The following is a 23711-nucleotide window of genomic DNA, read 5'->3' on the forward strand; positions in this document are numbered from 1 at the left end:
ACAGCGTCAAAAAAACGCAGCGTGTGCACATAGCCTTAAACTTCAGTCCAGCTGATAAAGATAATGCAGCACTCACCACTGACAACTGGACATTAGTGGTGAGTGAGCACTACCATGCTCGGATGATTGGTACTCGTTAAGAACAGTTTGATGCTCAGATTTGCGCGCGCAACTCGAGTACCTAAGCATAATGAAAGTCAATGAGGGACTCGAGCATTTTTCTGGGAAATCAGCAGGAAAAATTCTCGAATCCCCCATTGAGTTATGTTATACTTGGGTACTCAAGTTGCGCCCATCCGAGCATCTAACTGCTCTTAACGAGTACCGAGCACCCAAGCATGGAAGTACTCCCTCATCACTAGTTACGAGTACCGAGCACCCGGGCATGGTAGTGCTCACTCATCACTAGTTACGAGAACTAAGCACCTGAGCATGGTAGTGCTTTCTCATCACTAGTTATGAGAACTGAGCACCTGAGCATGGCAGTGCTCGCTCATCACTAGTTACGAGTACCGAGCACCCGAGCATGGTAGTGCTCACTCATCACTAGTTACGAGTACTGAGCAACCAAGCATGGTTAGTGCTCGCTCATCACTAGTTAAGAGTACTGAGCACCTGAGCATGGTAGTGCTTGCTCACCATATAAGGCTCTGCAACCCTCCCCCCACACACACACACACACACACAGCGCTCTGCACCGACCCCCCCCACCATCCTTCTGTACCGAACCCTACCCCCATAGGTAACACGTGTAGGCTACATTCACATGACCGTTCCATTTTTGCGGTGTGCAAAAAACGGTCCATTTTTTTCACAGATGCATCCATGTGCCTTCCATTTTTTTTTGCGGACTGCAAAAAACGGAAGCAGCAAGAAAGATAAATAGATGAGTAGATATGGAAACAGAGAGATAGAGGGATGAATGAATGGAGGGATAGATAGATAGATAATAGATGAGAAAGACATATATGATGTCCCACCCCCTGCATATTCTAAGCTGGCACCCTTTAGTGACTTTCAGGTGCCACTAAGGGGTGCTTAGCCTTGTATTTAGCCAAAAAATAAATAAATTAAAAAAAAAAAACGACGTGGGATCCCCCCTATCTTTTGTAGTGAGCTAGAGTAAAGCAGACGGCTGCAGCCTGCAGACCACAGCTGGCAGCTTCACCTTGGCTGGTAATTGAAAATAGAGGGCACCCCACGCTGTTATTTTAAATTAAATAAATAATTTAAAACAAAAAACATGGGGTCCCCCCCAAATTGGATCACCAGCCAAGGTACAGTGGACAGCTGTGGTCTGGTATTCTCAGACTAAGGAGGTCCACTGTTATTGGGCACTCCCCAGCCTAAAAATAACAGGCCGCAGCTGCCCCAGAAGTGGCGCATCCATTGGATGCGCCAATCCTGGCACTTCGCCCCAGCTCATCCTGTGCCCTGATGCAGTGGCAAACAGGGTAATATATGGGGTTGATGCCAGATGTGTAATGTCACCTGATATCAGGCCCTGGGGTTCGTGATGTCACGGCGTCTATCAGATACCCGACATCACAAACCCAGTCAGTAATTAATAAAAAAATATACAACAAAAAATGTTTTATTTGAAAAAACACTCCCCAAAACATTCCCTCTTTCACCAATTTATTGAAAAGAACAATCAAATCCGGGTCCGGCGTAATCCAATAAGGGGGTCCCATGATGCCATCCATCTCCATATCTACATCCATACCATAGTCACTGTCCCAGTAAATGAAGAACAGAATGTTCCCCATTGGCTGGGAGAGCAATGTAGTGACCTGAGCTAACATCAATCGGTCAGCCCAGGTCACTGCAGGGCATGACAAGTGCTGCCATCAGGAGGTTAGATGAGATCATTACCTGCGGTGACGATCTCCTGCCTCCTGACGTCAGCGCTGTCACTGACTTCCATTGTCTTCCGCGTTCTCAGCAGTATCGCGGGAGCCCGTGACGTCACCGCTAGTGACAGTCTCGGGCCGCCCGCGAGACTTGATGTGAGAACGCGGCGGGCATAGAAGTTAGTGACAGCGGTGACGTCAGCAGAGCAGGAGATCGTCACAGCAGGTAATGATCTCATCTAAGCTCCTGACAGCAGCGCTCGTCATCCCCGCGGCTGCCAGCACTGTTGATAATGCAGTGCAGGCAGCCATGGGGCTGGAGCGGGACACAGACTGCACTGGCACTCCTGCGATCCTGAGCCGCCAGGCCCCTCCCCCAGGTCACAGACCCCACAGCAGTGCCGGGGAGATTGCGGGGAGAGTACGGGGTGCGGAGACTCCATGCACTGTACCCGCCCAGCAGGGTGGCAACATGCTGTTCACAGATTTGTATGTCAACATAGTCCTGCCCATATTGACATGAAATGACCGGAAGCAGCAAAATCGCGGCAGGAGCGGTCACATGACCACTCTGAGCCGGGGGAGAGGGGCTGACAGCAGGGCAGGTAAGTGGTCTCTATCTACTTACTTGCCCCAATGTAGCCCAATAGGGTAATAATAAAAAAAAGTCAAAATAAGCCGGATAACCCCTTTAACCCCTTAACGACCCATGACGTACTAGATACGTCATGGATCGTGTGCCGGTAAGCCCCGCCCCCTGCCGCCGGCAGGCGGCGGCGAGACGCGCACATATCAACCGCTGATATGTGTGCCTGCTAGCCGCGGGTGGAATCGCTTCCACCCGCGGCCATTAACCCCTTACATTTCGCTGCCAAAGTCTTGGCAGCGATATGTATATGGGCGCCGCCATGACAGTGACTTACCCCGCCCCCACCGGAAGTCACGTGACATGATCACGTGACTTTCGGCGGTTGCCATGGTAGCACAGGGTCATGTGATGACGCCTGTAGCTAACATGAGTCACTTCCTCTCAATGCCGGAATACAGCCGGCATTGAAAGTGAAGCAGCAAATCTGCAGTTCTCAGCTCTGTAGCTGTGATCTGCAGATAGGGCAGAGCGATCGGATTGCTGATCGCAATAGCCCCCTAGGGGGACTAGTAAAATAAAAAAAAAAAAGTAAAAAAAAAAGTTTTAAAAAATTAAAAAAAAATAAAAAAACCTAAAAGTTCAAATCACCACACTTTCACCCCATTGAAAATTAAAGGGTTAAAAAAATAAAAAATACACACATATTTGGTATCGCCACGTTCAGAAATGCCCGATCTATCAAAATATAAAATCAATGAATCTGATCAGTAAACGGCGTAGCGGCAAAAAAATTCCAAACGCCAAAATTACGTTTTTTGGTCGCCGCAAATTTTGCGCAAAATGCAATAACAGGCGATCAAAACGTAGCATCTGCGCAAAAATGGTACCGTTAAGAACGTCAGGTCGAGACGCAAAAAATAAGCCATCACTGAGCCTCAGATCCTGAAAAATGAAAAATGGCGCAAAACGTGCGCCACGTTTTTTGGACAAGCTTGTGAATTTTTTTTAACCCCTTAGATACAAGTAAACCTATACATGTTTGGTGTCTACAAACTCGCACAGACCTGAGGCATCATACCCACATATCAGTTTTACCATATAGTGAACACGGTGAATAAAATATCCCAAAAACTATTGTACAATCCCACTTTTTTTGCAATTTTTCCGCACTTGGAATTTTTTTGCCGTTTTCCAGTACACTATATGGTAAAACTTATGGTTTCATTTAAAAGTACAACTCGTTCCGCAAAAAACAAGCCCTCATATGGCAAGATTGATGGAAAAATAAAAAAGTTACGCCTCTCGGAAGAAGGGGAGCAAAAAACAAAAACGCAAAAACGGAAAGTGCCCGGGGGCTGAAGGGGTTAAAAGATGCATAATAGAGACAATCTGCATGATTTTATTTTGTATCTTGTGACAATGAATAAGCAATAAAAGATGTGAAAACATTAATGGTGAGTGCCACATTTTCTTTATCTGCTGGAGTAAAATTATTATTGATAAGGCTGCCATAATGGCTGACAGATATATTCACTAGTTTTTCACAATTTGAGAGCAGACCAAGTCAAGAACCTATATTGTCAGGTGATTTTCTTCTTAAATCCTCTTCGCACATGTGCATTGCTTTGTGTTTCGTGTAAAGTAGAATTCAGAGCCACATGTTTTAGCTGATGTGGAGAGGGGAGTAGGTTCAGTAAGGAAAATGATTCGCTTATGTTCAGTTCCACACACAGATTTATATAGATATGTATCATTATGGGTGACTTCAAACAACTGTCAATGATGGCTTCCTATACATTACAATAAAGACTTTGGCTCGGGCTTACAGATAAATAATTCCACAATTTCTGAAACCCTTTCAGACACATCTGCTAGATGTGAAAGATACAGAATGTGAACCGTGGAAATTTATCAACATATGCAGAAAGTAAGAAAGCCTTAAATCAGTAAGGATATCAGAGTAAGGATGAATGCTTCCAGATCTGAAGCAGATCACGTTTATACAAGCGGCAACTATATAATATAGAAATACAAGCATTTTCTTAAAGTGAATATCCAAGGAAATGAATAAAATCCAGTGTTTAGGGGAAAATAGGTCAATGTCCCATCTAAAAAAAATTTGCACCAAAGAGCTTATTTATTGAATAGTCCTTATGTTTGTGTAAATCTAGTTATATGGGATAGAAAATGTCTACACACCCCTATATAAAGAAAAGCTATTCCTGTAGGATTTTCCTGACATTTTCTTAATTACATTTTACAGCTAAAGTCATAGTCCATAAACATCTTACAACACAGCAAAGGGATCTAATTTTTAAATATTATCAGACAAGAGAAGGGTACAAAAATGTTTTCAAGGAACTAGACATACAATAGAACATTGTGAAGGTTATAAATAAATGGCTTCATTTTGGCACAACGGTGACAATACCTATATCTAGACGTCCCACAAAAATTTATAAAAGGATAAAAATAAAATGGGTCAGGATGGCTGACAAGATGCCTACAGCAACAGTAAAGGAGCAACTATCTTCCATATTTGTCTGTCCTGTAGGGAAGGGGACAAGATGGAAACCTCTTCTTTTAAAGAAAAACATCCAAGTTCGTCTATGTTTTGGGAAAACCTACATCAAGTCTGCCAAAAGAATGTGGGAATATGTGTTAATGTCTCATGAGACCAAGGCTAAACTATTTGGCCCTAATTCCAAAAGGTATGTCTGGTGCAAAGCCAACACTGTAGACCATTAAGGCTACGTGCCCACAATGAGTTTTCCTTGCGTTTTTTGATGCTGACTATTTTCTCTGCATGAAAAACGCAGCATGTTATAGTACAGGCAAAGTGGATGGGATTAATTGATATCTCATGCCCACTCTGCTTTTTTTTTTTGCTGCATAAACTGACGTTTTTCAAATTTGCAGCATGTCAATTTATCATGCGGGTACTCTGAGTCTTCTGTAAGGATTTTCCCTATAACTTGCATTAGATACGGAAATTCCACGAGGAAAAACGCACATGCATTTTTGGTGTGTTTACGGGGAGTATACGCATCAGAAAAACATGTAATCCGCACCTAATAGTGTCAATAGCAGGAAGTTTAAATAACAAAACAGCTTTATTTAAAGGATGACACACCTGAGACAAAAAACACAGTGTGAAAAAGAAGATAACATCTCAGTGTCAAAAACGCACACAAAAACGCAGGTAAACTAAGAAGCGGAGATGGTACAGAAATTCTCAACGTCAAAAACTCAACGGATACTAATCTTGGGAACATAGCCTTAAGGAAATATCATACCCACAGTGAAGCATGGTGGAGGCAGCATTATGTTCTTAGGCTGTTTTTCAATACCTGGAACTGGGACTATAATTAAGGTGGTGGGAATTATGAAGAGTTCCAAATATCAGTCGATGTTGCATCAAAACTGTTATGCAATGGAGGCGGCCTGCCTCGTGGGTCGGACTCCGAGCGGCCTCTATCTCTCCTTTGCTCAGGATTCCCTCTGCGGCCACTGCTCCGTTTAGGTGCTGGTCTCAACGTTGTGACGTTATGCTGGCTGAATCTGCTCAGCTTGAGACTAAAGGGCCATTTACACGCTGCGACATCGCTAACGATATATCGTCAGGGTCACGGTGTTTGTGACGCACATCCGGCGTTGTTAGCGACATCGCAGCATGTGACAGGCTGGAGCGACCTTAAACGATCGCAAAAGAGGGAAAAATCGTTTGCGAGAGGTCATTTATTTATGAAAAATCGTTGTCTGGTCAGTAGCGATGTTGTTCGTCGTTCCTGCGGCATCACACATCGCTATGTGTGACACTGCATGAGCGACGAACATCTCCTTACCTGCGTCCACCGGCAATGAGGAAGGAAGGAAGTGGGCAGCATGTTCCAGGCGCTAAATCTCCGCCCCTCCTCTGCTATTGGACGGCTGCCGTGTGACGTCGCTGTGACGCCGCACAAACCGCCCCCTTAGAAAAGAAGGCGGTTCGCCGGCCAGAGCGACGTCGCAGGGAAGGTAAGTCCATGTGACGGGTGTAAGCGACGTTGTGCGCCACGGGCAGCGATTTGCCCATGATGCACAACCGACAGGGGCGGGTACGCTCGCAAGCGATATCGGTACCGATATCGCAGCGTGTAAAGTACCCTTAAGTCCAGAAAACAGGCCACTGAGCATGCTCATGACGTGGCATCTTCTGATTGGCTGTTGGATGTCACCTGCCCTGATGACGCGGCATCCTTGCATTAGCCGGTAGATGACACCCACGCTGACTTGCTGTGCGTTGTTTGGGGCGGTGATTAGTTTATATATGGACGCCACCGACGCCGGATGGCGCCTATTCTTTTAGAGTCTTACAGTGTGAAAGTGTCAGGCAGTCGCTTGAATTGCGTCTTAGCTCCTGTGTGTTTGCTGGTTAAGCATGCTGTGCTCCGCGTATAGGCAGGTCTCTTGAATTTTGCAATCCTTTCTGTTACTGCTTATGCAGTCTGTGTGCAATTAACACAGAACCTTTTTGTTTATTTACACTCTTCTTTACTTTTATCTGTTGCTGTCCGTCTTACTCTACGGGCTCTTAGCAGCTATATTCCATCTATAGCACAGTGGACCCTGGGTTGTGCTTAGGATTGCTCACTCTCTCTTTCGTAAACCATCAACCCTGTAACAAAAAACTTCAGGCCTTAGCTAAAAAGCAGAAGCGGAATTTCACCTTTCAGCATGACAACAACCCTAAGCATACTTCCAAATCAACATAAGAATGGCATTGTCAGATGAAGATCAAAGTATTGGCATGGCCCAGCCAGAGACCAAACCTGAATCCAAATGAAAATCTGTGGATGACCTGAAGAGGGCGCTGTACACAATAGATGGCCTCACAAATATCTGACAGATTTGAAGTGTTAGGGGTACTTTGCAAACTACGACATCGCAGCTGCGATGTTGGTGGGGTCAAATCGAAAGTGACGCACATCCGGCGTCGCTGTCGACATCGTAGTGTGTAAATCGTTTTTGATACGATTAACGAGCGCAAAAGCGTCGAAATCGTATCATCGGTGCAGCGTCGGTCACTTCCATAATTTCGGAAGGACCGATGTTACGATGTTGTTCCTCGTCCATCGCTGTCTGTGACTCCGCAGGAGTGAGGAACATCTCCTTACCTGCGTCCCGGCTGCAATGAGGAAGGAAGGAGGTGGGCGGGATGTTTACGTCCCGCTCATCTCCGCCCCCCCTGCTTCTATTGGCTGCCTGCCGTGTGACGTCGCTGTGACGCCACACGACCCGCCCCCTTAGGAAGGAGGCGGGTCGCCGGCCACAGCGACGTCGCAGGACAGGTAAGTGCATGTGAAGCTGCTGTAGCGATAATGTTCGCTACGGCAGCTATCACAAGATATCACAGCTGGACGGGGGCGGGGATTATCGCGCTCGGCATCGCTACCATCGTCTTGCGATGTCATAGTGTGCAAAGTACCCCTTACTGCATGAAAGAGTGGCCAAAGATTACCAATTCTAGATGTCGCATGCTGATACACTCCTTCCCAAAAAGAGAGAATGCTGTCATAAATTCAGTGGATACTTCTAAAAAAATATTAGTTTAAGGGTGTGCATATTTATGCAACTACATTATTTTGGTTCTTTATTTTTTTATTTCACTTGAAATTATTTTTGTTTGTTTTTAAATTGAATTGCACAGATTATGGGTGACATTAAAGGTGGGAAAGTGCTGACATGTTTAAGGTATGATTTTTTTTTACATGACAAAAACCTGACAGTTTAACAGGGGTATGTAGACTTTTTATATGTGCTGTACATCCAATGAATCTAGTATATAACTTCCTTACTTTGCAAGATGGGACAAAATGGGTAACAGGATTGAAGGCAAAGAAAATGTAGATTCTCTAGGAACATTTATGCTGTCCGAATAATATAATCTGGCCTGAATATCACAGTGCTCTCTCCAATGAAAGAATATAGATACTCTAAATCAGGGGCGTAACTAGAGTTTGATGGGCCCCGCTGCAAAGTTCAGACCTGGGCCCCCCCTCCACGTACATCGACATTTAGGGTACAGGATAATGACACTGACACTCGGGGTACAGGATAATGATGCTGACACTCGGGGTACAGGATAATGATGCTGACACTTGGCTCTTAAGGGTACTTTACATGCTACGACATCGCTAACGATCTCAATAGCGATGTGAAATTCTAGATCGCAAGTGCGATCTTTTGAGATCGCACATGAGTAAAATAACCTATGTGCGCTCTCAAAAGATCGCACTCGCGATCTAGAATTTCACATCGCTAATGAGATTGCTAGCGATGTCGCAGTATGTAAAGTAGCCTTTACCCACAGCACCCAGATTTCCCATGATCTGAAATCCCTCTATCAGCACCCAGCTTTCCTATTTTCTGATATCCATCTTGTCCTCGGCACACTGCTTCCCCATACTCTGCTATACATCTTTCCCTCAGCATCCAGCTTTCCCATATCAGAGCATGGGAAAGCTGGGTGCTGAGACATGATGTATAGCAGAGCATGGGAAAGCTGGGTGCTGAGAGAAGATGTATAGCAGAGCATGGGAAAGCTGGGTGCTGAGGGAAAAGAGCCTTTTTCCCTCAGCACAAAACGTTCCCATCCCCTGCTTGTATCTTTGTCCCCCCTTGTATATAGTTCTCCAAATACAATAATGGCACCCACATAGCCTTCCAAATAGTATAAAGGGTCCCACATAACCCTTCATATATTAGAATACACTTCCATAGTAATCCATGTATTATAATGCATTTCCCATAGTTCTCCATGTATTATATTTCACCCCATAGTACTCAATATATAATACTGCACCACATAGTCCTCCATATATTATAATGCACCCCCATAATTCTCCATGTATAAAGTACCCCTTCAATTATTATCTTGAATTTCTCATAGTTCTCTATGTATTATATTTCACACCATAGTTCTCCATGTATTATACTGCACCACATAGTCCCCAATGTTTTATAATGCACCCCCATAGTCCATGTATAAGGTAGCCTCCATAGTCCTCCATATATTATAATGTAGCTCCCATAGTCCTATATGTATTATAACGCAACCCCATAAAACTTCATATTGCATTATGCAGCCCCATACTCCTCCATGCATAAGGCACCCCTATATTCCATGTATAAGGTGTCCTTCATTTTGTATTATGCAGCCCCCCCAGACCTCCATATATAATAATGCAGCCAGCCTCTCCAGGCCTCCATGTATAATAATGCAGCCAGCCTCCTCAGGCCTCCATGTATAATGTAGCAGCCAGCTTCTCCAGGCCTCCATGTATAACAATGCACCCAGCCTCCTCAGGCCTCCATGTATAATATAGCACCGTCTCTCCAGACCTCCATGTATAATAATGCAGCCAGCCTCCTCAGACCTCCATATATAATAATGCAGCCAGCCTCTCCAGGCCTCCATGTATAACAATGCACCCAGCCTCCTCAGGCCTCCATGTATAATATAGCACCCAGTCTCTCCAGACCACCTCCATGTATAACAATGCACCCAGCCTCCTCAGGCCTCCATGTATAATATAGCAGCCAGCCTCTCCAGGCCTCCATGTATAACAATGCACCCAGCCTCCTCAGGCCTCCATGTATAATGCAGTATCTCTAGGCCTCCATGTATAATGCAGTATCTCCAGGCCTCCATGTATAATAATGCAGCTTCCCCAGACCTCCATGTATAAAGCAGCCTCTCCAGGCCTCCATGTATAATAATGCAGCCACCCCAGACTTCCATATATAATGCAGCCTCACCTGACCTCCATGTATAAAGCAGCCTCTCCAGGCCTCCATGTATAAAGCAGCCTCTCCAGGCCTCCATGTATAAAGCAGCCTCCTCAGACCTCCATGTATAAAGCAGCCTCTCCAGGCCTCCATATATAATGCAGCCTCCTCAGACCTCCATGTATAAAGCAGCCTCTCCAGGCCTCCATGTATAATAATGCAGCTACCCCAGACCTCCACATATAATGCAGCCTCCTCAGACCTCCATGTATAAAGCAGCCTCTCCAGGCTTAGATTGTAGAATAATGCAGCTTCCCCAGAACTGCCTTCCCAAGCCTCTGGCCACCGTTTACTCACTTATATTAAAAAAAACCCCAAGTACTCACCTTCTCTCTTCCTTCCACCGCTGCTGTCCTCCCCGCTGCTCGTTCTCCCGGTGCTGCGGTCGACGTCCTCCTGTCCTGCACTCTGTGCACTCAGCACAGCAGTCGTTCGGGAGTGACGTCATCACACAGGGGGAGAATGGTGATGCATAGCGCGGCACCGGCCGCGCTATGCTTCATCATTACTGGGCGCGGTGACGGGGGAGACGCTGCAGCCGCTGACACCAGGCAGGGGGCTCCGGTGCCGCCGCTGACATCAGGCAGGGGGGCCCGGTGTCGGCGGCGGCAGCGGGTCAAATAGCGGCCGCGAGGTCTGTGACAGATCAGCGCAGCTCCTCTCACACTGACAGGAGCTGGCTGCTGATCTGCCTGGCGGCCGCCGGGCCCCTAACCTCCCGGGCCCGGTCGCGATCGCGACCGCTGCGACCGCGGTAGTTACGCCACTGCCCTAAATAGTTGTCGTGTTTGGCTGGTGATGCCTAGAAATGTAGCATCTGGGAATCTGTAGCCCTTCTACCTGCTATGCACTATTGCTAAATCATCTCAGCTTATGAAAGAAATTACTTTGGCTACAACTTGCTGCAAAACTGCCTTATAAAACTGCACTTAGGTCACATAAACACCAAAGCTGAATGTAAGCATTAAATAACCAAAAAACCCGCAAAGTTATAAAAAGCTTAAAAGGGTTGTCCGTCCTTCGGGTGCAAATCTGCAGTCTCTATCTATCTCTTATCAGTATGCCTGCTGGTCTAGGGGAGGAAGGCTGGGGTCACATGTAGTGACGCATTAACGATCCCACCAGCGATCTGACCTGGCAGGGATCGTTGGTGCATCACTACATGGTCGCTAGTGAGCTGTCAATGAGTCAGATCTCACCAGCGACCAGCCACCAGCGACTCGTGTAACGATACTGTGCTTGGTAACCAGGGTAAAAGCGCTTTGCTTGGTTACCCGATATTTACCCTGGTTACCAGCGTACACCGCTTACAGGCTGCCCGCGCTGGCTCCTTGTATACGTAGCTAGGGTAAACATCGGGTAACTAAGCAAAGCACTTTGCTTAATTACCTGATATTTACCCTGGTTACCAGCGTACGCTGCTTACACAGAGTCGGCGTCTTGCTATGTGAGAAGTACCCCTTACAAGGGTAAAGGTCAATATTTCTATTGGTCTACTGCAGCGAAGAGGTAAATGTCTAAATCCCTGGTGGTATATGGGAGTAGAGGGGTTAATGCCAGACCCTGGGAGTCTACGGTAGTGAAAATGGATTAATGTCAAGATACCTGGTAGTCTGGAGGAGAGAGGTGAATTCCAGCTTCTCCGGTCGTCTATGGCAGTGCAGGGGGTCATGTAATAAATACCTGGTTTTCTAATACCAATATTTAACGACATCTTTTCCCTTTACAAAGTTTCTTCATTGATGCACATTTTTACCTTGAATCCAGCATTTGTAAAGTGCACAAAATACACAATAGGAAAAGTTCAAAAGTGGTTTCAGGTCCTTAGAACTATCTTAGTAGCAAGAAGTAGCGGCTAGGTGGAAAGTCCAAGTCCAGCATCGTCAGATCATGCACTTGTAAGATTTTTAGGGACACGTCTCCTTTGTCAAGCACTTATTCAGCGTTGTCAGCAATTCTGAGACATCAAAACCTCAGTGGCCTTCTTTGAAAGTAATATCTGAATGCAGACTAAACATGGGAAATGCAGCGATAGTTGAAATGAAAACAAGTTAAGGTGATGTTTGTGAATCCAACTTAAAGAGATCTTGTCAGTATGATTTAGCAATGTAGAGTACAGACATGGCTATTATACTGAGTACATTGATATATTCAGTGAAGATATCTGCTTTGTGGTTCCTGTTTAATCAGTATTTGAAGTTTTCTTCTAATGAGATTTCGGTGCACAGAGGTGGGACTGTGCACTGAGTCTTCTCCTCCTGCCTCAGCCCCTCTGCCTGACTCTGGTGTTTCAATGACAGATCATTAATTTTTCAGTGACTTGCCTTCTGTTTGAAACTGTGCACAGCCCACGCCAGTGATCCTGTCACGAGTGAGTTTTGATCCATTGAGGGCCAAGGCATGTTACGGCGCACGGGGTGAGGACTCGTCTAGGAACGTTAGGAAGTGCAGGGTTCAGCCTCAGGTGAGTATTAGGAGGTGACCCCGCTCCCCTCTTCCTAGTGCCAGGCTCATCCGCTGTATTTTCCTCTGTTGTACCCTTTGTGTTGTGTGACTTGTCCTCTCTTACCAGGGTGACAGATACGAAGTTTGATTTCATCACTACTCTTCAATAAAATGGCAGAGCATGCGCATATTGAGATCTTGTCACTATAAAGAAGTCATTGATATGGGTGCCATTTTATTGAAGACCAGCTGTGAAATCAAACTGTCAGGTGCGCTACTACCATGTCGGACTCTGTCCACAATACTGAGTCCGACAAACAACCTATCATGCCATATGCTACCTGGATTGGCACCCGACTACTACCAGGTTTGACTCTGTACACACTTCTAAATCCAACCAGCAACCTAGCTTCTCCTGAGGAGCCTTATTCTGCCGGGCGTCGGCAGTTATATTACCACTGCTTTGGGCACTTTAGGAGTTAATACCTCCTGGAGCAGTGTGTGGCTTCTCAGAGAACCAGGTTGCTAATCACCACCTTCAGCTGGTCTCCTCCTACTTAAGTCTGGGGAGTTTTCTCAGCTATCACCAAAGATAGCATCTACTTAGCTGTTGCGATATCCCGGCGGCCGTGGCGAACTTCCTTTTGGTGACCAGCGACTTGTTGTCTGCACTGTATGAAGGTTCCCTGGTGTGACTTTCTCCTTCCCCTTTGGTTTATCCCCTCCGGTGTCTTTTTGTCTCTCATCTATGGATATTTGCAGTGACAGTGAGTTTCAGTTTTACACCTTTGTCTATCTTATTGGAGGTTTATTACTTTGTGTCCAGCCCACCCCTGAGTGGGGGGTGCAGGGGTATTAGGTCAGGGCCGGACAAGAGACAGGGCCAGGTCGGGGGCCTGAACCTCCTTACCTTTAAGGGTACCTCCAGGGTGAGGGTGAGTGCAGGGGCCACAGTCTTAGGGCCAGCATAGGTCTCACTGTACTGCCTAATCACCCATGACACAAACTGCGCACACACTGCCCACACCAATGATGCGGCGCATGCCTTTACTTTACATTGCAACATGGTGCTGACAGAAGACAAGTAAATCCAGCCCAAGACATTACAAATATGAGACTTTATAAAAGATACACGTAGTGAGATGAACTTCAGAACAAACAAATCTCATATATAACAATAATTGTGAGCACAAACCCAATGATAACTGCAGCTAGATTCAGGCTTTAGCACTCACCTGCTGGCACTGTGAACGTGTTGTAGTTTGTCTGCAAACGACAGGAATCTTGGATCTTTTTTTTGGACTTCCTTTAAAAACAAAGAGAAAGTTAGAAAGAAAACATAATCTAAAGTAAAACCGCAGCGCACACAATACTATAGGCCTGTAATGCCAAATCATTAGTACATGACGTCTGCAGTGAATTCCGGTTTCTTTCTAATTAGTACAAAGTTGCCAAAAAATTAGTAACAGAACATTTTATTGTAGCATAATGGCAGTAATCTAATGAGTGACGGTAAATATGACTTCCATTACACTTGCCCAGTTTTCACAGACTTCTAAAACAACACTTCACTAGTGACGGAGGGACTTCATCTCTGCCAACATTACAGCTAAAGACAATAGATTTCATTTTCTCGCACATTCACAGCCCATAAAATGTAATAATTGTATTAAGAGATAAGGGTCTGTAAATAGTTTGGGTGCCTTAAGGCCCAGTCACACTATTCTGTCTCTTCCTGGTAGCAATGAATCCAACCGCTCTAATTATCCGTCCCTTAGATAATTGTATGATTTTACTCACTCTACGGCTTCCACAGATAGCTCAACTCAGCACAACGATGACTTGTAGGAAGACAAGGAGAAACGCTGTAGTTTTCTTCTAGAATCTTGTATTAAGTACAAAGTAAATGCAGGTGAAAAGGAATAATCTGTACAGGGTTGCAGACATGTCTCTTCAGCAATGATTTCTCTAGACTAACTGAAGGAGAAGGGAGGAGCATTCTATACAGAAGCCAACTAAGGGAGGTACATAGGGACAAACTTCATACAGTCTAATCTACCTAGCAACAATAAAGGAATTTCCTGATAGGAGGAAAAATATGCAATGCAAGAATTATATACAACAGGTTGTTCCCATTCATGGGACACAACACTCCCCGTCTGAAATCATATGATTTCACAAGTCCTTCTACGACGTAAGGAGTCGATCCTGTCCCTCGATGTCACGAAACCTGTAACGAGATAAGAGACAACACAAAAAATGCAACGTAATGCACTGAATTCAAGTCCATGCTTTGTTGATGACGCATTGTCCTTGCGTAAAAAATGAAAAAGTAGAAAAATGTTAAACATGAATTCAAGTTCAACAAACCCATCTTCAGATTGGGGAAGCCGCAAACATGCCAACTCTTCCTCCAACCCAATAATCCAACGGTAAAGTTTTAATCCAAAGGAAAAGTTCAAGGTTCAATTGGACACGGACAGTTGTGTCTCCGTACAGCAGGGGTAAGGAAAGGTGCGCTCCCCGCCGTGGCAGTGTCCAACGACAAAGTTAGTTCATGTAACGTCCTCCTTTGGTAAAAGTAGCACGAGTTTGGTGACTGGACGAATCACACACATGCGCCAGCCGTGGCACGTTGAAGACTTGTAGTTGGTGAAACAGTGAGCGACGTGAATAAGACGAGCGACGGCTCGTACCGCAGATGACCAACTTGTGAAGCGCTTGAAGCGATGAGGTCTCAACTTCTGTTTTGATGTCACTGAAGTGTAGCGAGTGGAGACGATTGGTCTAATTTCCCTGTCGGATACTGGTTCCACCAGCTCGTACATGTTGCCGGCGTAGTTATCGCAGGTCTCCTCGTATAAGATACTTGGAGGTGTCAGCCACATGTTGTTGCCGAGTTTGGACGCTGCAGTGAGTCTCATTCCTCGGTCAGCTGGGTTTTGTTCGGTGGGAATGTGGTGCCACTGTTCAGCATGATCTCTGTCGAGGATGTTTTGCGTAATCCCGACAAAGCATTTCTCCATCTCTGGTTGTCTTTCCAAAGTGCGTTTTAGAGAGGAGGACCTTGCGGTTGCTTGCTGGGAGTTGTTTGGCAACCTTGGCCTTGGAGACCGAAAGGGTAATGGGGCTACCCAACTGTTAGAGTCATTTTGAGAGAACTCTTTATCCATAATCTTTATGAATTCTTTGTTTTCTCTCATCAGAGCCAATTTGTTGTCTTCGTTTGTAGACTCGAACGCTGTTGACCCGAAGTCGTCATCCCAGAGATGATATGCGTCCGCGCAGTCGGGAGGCTGCTGTCGCCACCTGGTGTCGCTCAGCCTCTCTTTCACCCCGTAGTGATGCGGACATGGTTGAAAGTGAGTGCCGCGACCGTTTGGGAGGATGTGCGTCTTGTAGGAGGAGATCGCGTCGGGACTCTTCCTTTTGCCTACGCAGACGTTTCCTATGATCACCCAGCCAAGGTCGTAGCGCTGAGCGAATGGTGCATCGTGTGGCCCGTTGATGTGTTGGCGTACTTTGTGTAGCTGGAGGATGTCCCTTCCAATCAGAATCAGGATTTTTGCACTATGATCAAGAGGTGGGATCTTGCTGGCGATAGTTCTCAGGTGAGGGTGGTGAAGAGCTGCCTCTGGTGTTGGAATCTCTTCCCGGTTAGCCGGTATCTGGTTGCACTCGATGAGTGTCGGTAGAGGTATCTCTACGGTATTTTCCAGAGATGTTACCACGAGACCACTGGCTCTTCTTCCGCAAGCTTCTGAGATGCCGCTGCAAGTGCCTAGTGTGTAAGGGTAGGCATTTCCTTTTAAGCCGAACAAGTCGAAGAGTTCAGACCTGGCAAGTGACTTGTTGCTCTGGTCGTCCAGGATGCTGTACACCTTCACAGCTCGTTCTGGGTGACCTTTGGGATATACCCTTACTAGGCATATTTTCGCACAAGACTTGTCCCAGAGATCTTCTCCGCAGACTGCGGTGCACGAGGAGGATACTGTGAGGTGGTTTGCAGCTTGGCTTGTACTCTCCCCGCCATGACTTGTGGTAGGAGAAGTTGTAGGTGCAGGATCAGGCTGAGATGGGTGCAGCGCTTGTACGTGATCTGTGCTGTCACACTCCATACACTTAATTGTAACATTACAGTCCTTGGCAAGGTGTTCTGTAGAGGCACAACACCTGAAACATACCCCAAACCTTTTCAAGAGTTCCTTTCGTTCTTGAAGGGGTTTCTTCCTGAAGCCAATGCACTTCTTCAGGGGGTGTGGCAGATTGTGAATTGGACACTGGCGGTTTGGATTTTCCGCCTTCCCGCCTTCATTGCCCTTGTCTGGTGCTGACGTTGGTGTAGGTGGTAGAACATCGGTCTTTTTGACTGATACTGGGCCCCTACATTTTCTGTCATTTTGATGAGGGCTCTCATATCCGGGAGCTGGTGAAGTGGAGTCGGTGGGTTCTCCACAGGTGAAGCTGGGGTCTGCCTTACGTTCCGCGATGCCATTGATGAACTCACAGAAGTAGGAGAATGGAGGGAAGGAGACTTGGTGCTCTTTTTTATAGTTTGTTCCTACCGTAGTCCACCTTTCCTGCACGTTGTAAGGTAACTTGGCGACTATGGGTTTCACCCCACGAGCGGTGTCCAGGTAGCTGAGGCCAGGTAGGTGTGTGTCTGTTTTGGCCAGCTGGAGCTCGGACAGCAGGTCGCTGAGTTCCTGGTACTTTGAAGCATCCTTGCTAGATATTTTAGGAAGATCGTATAGTTGTTTCAGCAATGCATCTTCAATTGCTTCAGGACTGCCGAAGCCTTTCTCTAGCCTGTCCCATGCGGTTGCGAGACCAGTTGTTGGGTCGCTGATGTAGACGGATCTGAGTCTCTTGATTCTCTCAGTAGACCGTGGCCCTAGCCACCTGATTAGCAAGTCCAGCTCTTCAGCAGCCGTAATGCCAAGGTCACGCGTTGCGGTTTTGAAGGCACACTTCCACCCTCTGTAGTTTTCAGGCTGGTCGTCATACTTTGTGAGACCGGTGTTGGTGAGTTCTCGGCGGATCATGTACCTCGCAAAGTCGGACATATCTGATCTTTCCGACGTTGGGGGCACATTTGCTGACTGCATGGTGCTGGTTGCGTGATTCGTAGCTTCTTGGTTCGGGAACATGGGAAAATATGGAGTGGCGTAGGCGTTTAGACCAGTGATCGGTTTGGTGTGTACAATCTCTGTTGTATACGGGGCTGGAACTACATAGTTGTTGGGAGTGTAGCGCCTTGCCGGCATGTTAGGTTGCATGTAGACATGGGCATACGGAGGTTGCTGATGCGCAGAGTGTGGCTGTGCATTGGAATATGAAGCTAGTTCAGGCTTAAAAGTCTGAGGTGCATTGGACTGACCTGGAAGGCTGGAAGCTGTAGGTGGATCAGTGTCTTGAGGTTCTGGAGAAGTGTTAGCACTGACGGGAATGTTGATGGTAGTTGGCGGTTCGTCGGCTTGGCTCAGTACGTAATCTCTTGTACGCTTAAGTGAGTCTTCTGTGTCGAGATCACACAAACTGGCGCTGCCTTCTTGGCTCCCACCCAGAGCTTGCTCAAAGACCTTTAGCCTTGCCATGGCCGCCACATGTTCACATTCCTTCTGAAGGGCTTCAATTTCTGCTTCCTTGCGTGCAGATTCTGCTTTCATCTCTGCTTCTCTGCGTGCAGATTCTGCTTCCTTGCGTGCAGATTCTGCTTTAATCTCTGCTTCCTTGCGTGCAGATTCTGCTTTAATCTCCGCTTCCTTGCGTGCAGATTCTGTTTTCATCTCTGCTTCTCTCTGGGCGAAGATGGCGTGTACTTTTGTTGTTTCTGCTTCAGCGCGCGCCTTTATGAGATGCTCGCTGAGGGTTGAGTACTTTGATGAGCCTGATTTGAGTGAGTGCCTTGAGCTCTTAATGGACCTGGATTTGTAAGATGCCGCTCCTGACATTTGCGCAATTTTTGCTTCAGTCTCGCTCACAATGTCGCGCACGGTGCGGTCTCGTTCAGCATTAAGCTGTTGGAAGTCCTGTAGTTCTTTTTGAGACTCAGACGTATTTGATCTCAGCAGGGTAGAGGAATATTTTTTACAAATCTCTTTGTAGGACTGGTATGCTGAGTACAGTTGTTCCAGGGCTCCCTCTGATGGTAGCTCATGAGCACCGGGCACAGATAAAACAGTCACTTGTTTTTGCACTCTTTGCCACAATAATGCTGTCTGGGTAAATAGTTCACTTCTGGCTGTTTCTAGGTTCTCTTTAACCTTCCATGTTGGTTTGGTCAACCGTTTAGATCTTTCACTGTAATGTAAGTGTGAGTCCCTGTCTTCCTCTTGTTGCTTTAGAGCAGGTAGTGAGAGGGTTCTCTTTGACTCCATCAGGAATGGTGAATGCTGCTCTGCACTGGTTGTCATGGAGATCAATACAAAGTTGCAATCTCTGCAGCCAGCAGTCTGTTTTGCAGAATGTATTTGCAGAGTCTCTGGCTGCAATTTACAATTAGCTTCTGGGGATTCTTGGTTTATAGCTGCACACAGTTCTGATAACAGGTTAATACTTTACAGGGCACTTTGTCTGAAGTTGCTATAAAGTTTTATGCTGTGGCTTGTTATCAGCCCCTTGGGGTAATCCTTTCTCTGGATTGTATGCTGTATAGCACTCCTGGAAACAGGTTATTTACTGATATATGTATACTAATCCCGGTCACAGCTAGTCCTTTTCACTATTCTGTCTCTTCCTGGTAGCAATGAATCCAACCACTCTAATTATCAGTCCCTTAGATAACTGTATGATTTTACTCACTCTACGTCTTCCACAGATAGCTCAACTCAGCACAACGATGACTTGTAGGAAGACAAGGAGAAACGCTGTAGTTTTCTTCTAGAATCTTGTATTAAGTACAAAGTAAAGGCAGGTGAAAAGGAATAATCTGTACAGGGTTGCAGACATGTCTCTTCAGTAATGGTTCCTCTAGACTAAACTGAAGGAGAAGGGAGGAGCTTTCTATACAGAAGCCAACTAAGGGAGGTACATAGGGACAAACTTCATACAGTCTAATCTACCTAGCAACAATAAAGGAATTTCCTGATAGGAGGAAAAATATGCAATGCAAGAATTATATACAACAGGTTGTTCCCATTCATGGGACACAACACACACACAACGAAAACGATGCGACCTGATAGGGATCGTAGGTAAGTCGCTGGGAGGTCGCTGGTGAGATGTCACACAGACAGATCTTACCAGCGATGCAGGAACAATACACGTCGCAGTAGCGACCTGTATAACGATCTCAGCAGTCACTGTGACCCTGTCACACAGTGGCAAACACAGCGATGTGTCCTGCCCAGCAGAACATCGCCTTTGAAGAAAATGGCCTGGACCATTCTGCAATGACTAGAGATCTCACAGCAGGGGCCTGATCGCTGGTAGGTGTCACACATAACAAGATCGCTAACGGGATCGCTACTGCGTCACGGAAACCGTGACTCAGCTGCAATCTTGCTAGCGATCTCATTATGTGTGACGGTACCTTAACTCCAATAGGCGTTTGGTAAATCCGCTCCTATGCTTCCCTTTCTCTGCTGCACCAGGGCACTTACGGTACGTGTACATGGAGTACAGTTTTTCTAGGCAGAACCGCTGTAGGAAAAGTCAAGCGGTCTTTTTCATGACACGGCTTTGATGGAGGTTTTGCTATCATTTTTGTGTCTGTTTTCTATCATTTAAGCTATAACTAGTGAGCGGCTTCTTAGCTGAAGTTGCCCAAAGAATGAACATGTTACTTCTTTTACCGCTTCCCAGTTTCCAAACCCTGCAGTGGTTAAAAAAGAAACTGAACATGTGCACAATGTCGTTTTCACATTGCTGTGCATTATGTACATTTTTTGCAGCATTCCAGGTGGAATCTCCCTGAAAAAGACGTTGTGTGCACATTCCCCTATTGGTAAAAGGTTACAGTGGCTTTGTAGCACATGCCACAAAGTATGTTTTTATACATTGTGCACAGGGTGCAATTTGTGCAGCTGCACAGGGCCACAAATGGTAAGGGCGGCCACAACTAACTCCAAAGTAGATAAAATTGTAGATTTTGATGAGCTCTTGGACTACAAAGGGTCCATATATTGTTCTTGCTCAGAAGCCCTTTTCTGTCTGCGTTCAAAACTGCTTGTGCATGAGTTATCAAAATGGGAAAACCTAAAGATAGCAGTTACCCCCATTATTAGGCTGTGGAAACATGTAGGAGCTGTAGCAGCAGAGCCATGTGCAGCAATATGTCATTCATAAAAATGGAAATCTTGGGTGCAATGCTCATCAGTTAGGTGTAAGTTCCTAATGGAAATCTTGGGTGCAATGCTCATCAGTGAGGTGTAAGGGGTACTTTGCACACTATGACATCGCAGCGGTCAAATCAAAAGTGATGCACATCCGGCCTTGCTATCGATATCGTAGTGTGTAAATCCTTTTTGATACGATTAACGAGCGCAAAAGTGTCATAATCGTATCATCGGTGTAGTGTCCGACACTTTCATAATTTCTCTGCAGCGACGGTACAATGTTGTTCCTCGTTCCTGCGGCAGCACACATCGCTGTGAGGAGCGAGGAACATCAGCTTACCTGCGTCACTGTGGCTCACGCCGGCTATGCGGAAGGAAGGAGGTGGGCGGGATGTTTAAGTCCCGCTCATCTCCACCCCTCTGCTTCTATTGGCCGCCTGCCGTGTGATGTCGCTGTGACGCCGCACGTCCCACCCCCTTAGGAAGGAGGCGGGTCGCCGGCCAGAGCGACATCGCAGGGCAGGCAAGTCCATGTGAAGCTGCCGTAGCGATATTGTTCGCTATGGCAGCTATCACAAGATATCGCTGCTGCGACTGGGGCGGGGACTATCGCGCTCGGCATCGCAAGCATTGGCTTGCAATGTCATAGTGTGCAAAGTACCCCTTCATGTAGCACCCAAGGATATGGAGTACTCGGTTACGGGCAGTGTACGTTTTGGGAATGTCACGATGGTGGCCGTTACCCGGTTCCATGTGTGACGCCCTGGGCAAGCCAGGGGTCACAGGTCACAACACCACCACACCCTACACCCCAGTTAGGAACACCAAGGCTAACCTAAAATCCTTGTTTCCTTCCTCCAGGGGCTGATGTTCACACCAGGGGGTGGGCAGGCGGTTGGCAGGCGGTTGGCTCCGCCCACCGAGGAGTTTACAGCCCTGGAGGCGGGAGGAACCAGGCAGAACAGTTTAAGAAGTGAAAGTAGAAGGAGTAAACAGTGAAGTGGTAGAGGAGCAAAGGAGAGAAGCTGAAGTAACAGAAAAGTGACAGTAGTAAAGCCTGAAGTTGGTCCGGGTGTGTGCCCCGGACAGTGACAGCAAGGTCAGCAGACGGCGGTGATAGTCTGCAGGGGGACTGCTCGGAGGTAGCTGGAAGGACCACGGACGGGTGGTCACCCGGCGGTCTGGAGCAGTATACGAAGAACAGTCAGCACCAGGGCAGGGGCCTTTCGGATCCCGGCAAGGCTAGGAGTCGCCATAATTTGCCAAATCCGTCAGTGAAGGGGACGTCTGTCTCCTAACAACCAAGTCCCGATTGAAGGCAACAGTCCAACCGTAACGGAGAGACACCGCCACCGCCAGGGCACCAGTTTCTCAGGGCCAGCGCCTGCGGGCAAAGTAGGGCTCCTCCGGCCCATATCCAAGCCGGGGAGCGGGTTACCGGTGGGAACCCATCGCAACTATTATCATCATAGGTGCAGGACAGAGGGACCGTCACCGTCACCTACTGGGGAAAGCAAGTGCAGCCGTCCGTGGGAACCGTCTTTCCAGCCGTGTGTTTTACCGAGAACTGTGTCATTGTCTCAGGCTGAGTGAGTACCTGTTAGGGCCAGGTGGATGGGCAGACCCAGAAGGTGGATCCACTGGGCCGAACTCCCCGATGAGGGAAAGGAGTCCGGTAGCCGGAGCACTATAGGTAGCAGAACAGTCCGCGCACAAGAGCACAATGGAGAAGTCCCTGGAACCACGGGGTCACTGATGGTGGTCCGGGTGACGGAGCTCAGGTTCGGAAGCCGGGATGATGTCAGGCGGGGTCCGGAACCGTTGGAGCGAGATGACGGGTCACCGCAGGGAACAGAGAAGGTGCGGACTGTCAGGATGGCAGATAGGCAGCGTTCGGGGTTCGGGATACGGCAGGACCGGATGGCAATGCAGGATCGGCTCTAGAAGAGAGAGAGGTAAGTATCTCACAGGAACACAAGGAGACCTGACTCCTAGCTTGGGAAACACGAAGATCAGGCCCCGCCCCCTTGGACATTGCACCCCTTTATACCCCGTACCTGTGAGCTTCATTTCCTGTCAGTGGACACTGGCCCTTTAAGAAAGGGTCAGTGACCGCGTGCGCGCCCTAATGCGCATGCGCGCGGCCCGGGTGCCAGAAGCCAGGGCAGGAAGCTGAGAGGACGCAGCAGAGCCGGGCTGGGGCTGGGAAGCCGACGGGCGCCGGGAGCGGGGACCAGGAGGCCTGGGAAGCGCGGGCGATGGAGGCTGGAGAGCGGGGAGCGTGGCAGGTGAGCCGGGAAGCGGAGCAGAGGACCCGGGGAGCGTGACAGTACCCCCCCCCACGCCCCCCTCCCCGCAACCGGGACAGGAAGGCACGGATCAGAGGAGTACCCACATTCTCTCTGGGCTCCCAGGACCTATCCTCAGGACCATACCCTGCCCAGTCCACCAGAAAGAACTGTCGACCCCGTACGGTCTTCATGGCCACGATATCCCTTACCGCATAGATGTCGTCATCAGCAATAGGAGGAGGAGCCGGACTGGCAGCAGCGGAGAAGGGACCAAGGACAACCGGCTTGAGCAGAGAGACGTGGAAGGAGTTGGGTATCCTCATCGTGGCCGGGAGCTGCAGTTTGTAGGAGACCTCATTGATCTTGCCGAGGACTTTAAACGGTCCGATGTAGCGGGGACCCAGCTTGTAAGATGGTAACTTCA

The 23711-nt window shown here is 47.4% G+C and overlaps 1 protein-coding gene across 1 annotated transcript in view; it reads right to left on the bottom strand.

Annotated features, from left to right (window-relative positions):
- The window catches only part of LOC142251297 (uncharacterized), a 126716-nt gene that overhangs the window by 10530 nt on the left and 92475 nt on the right, over positions 1-23711 (bottom strand). The window contains exon 9 of the mRNA XM_075323957.1: positions 13953-14023. Coding sequence (XP_075180072.1) covers positions 13953-14023 — 71 coding nt within the window. The remainder of the gene's footprint in view (positions 1-13952; positions 14024-23711) is intronic.

This window comes from Anomaloglossus baeobatrachus, chromosome 9, assembly GCF_048569485.1.
Source record: "Anomaloglossus baeobatrachus isolate aAnoBae1 chromosome 9, aAnoBae1.hap1, whole genome shotgun sequence".
Taxonomy (NCBI): Eukaryota; Metazoa; Chordata; class Amphibia; order Anura; family Aromobatidae; genus Anomaloglossus; species Anomaloglossus baeobatrachus.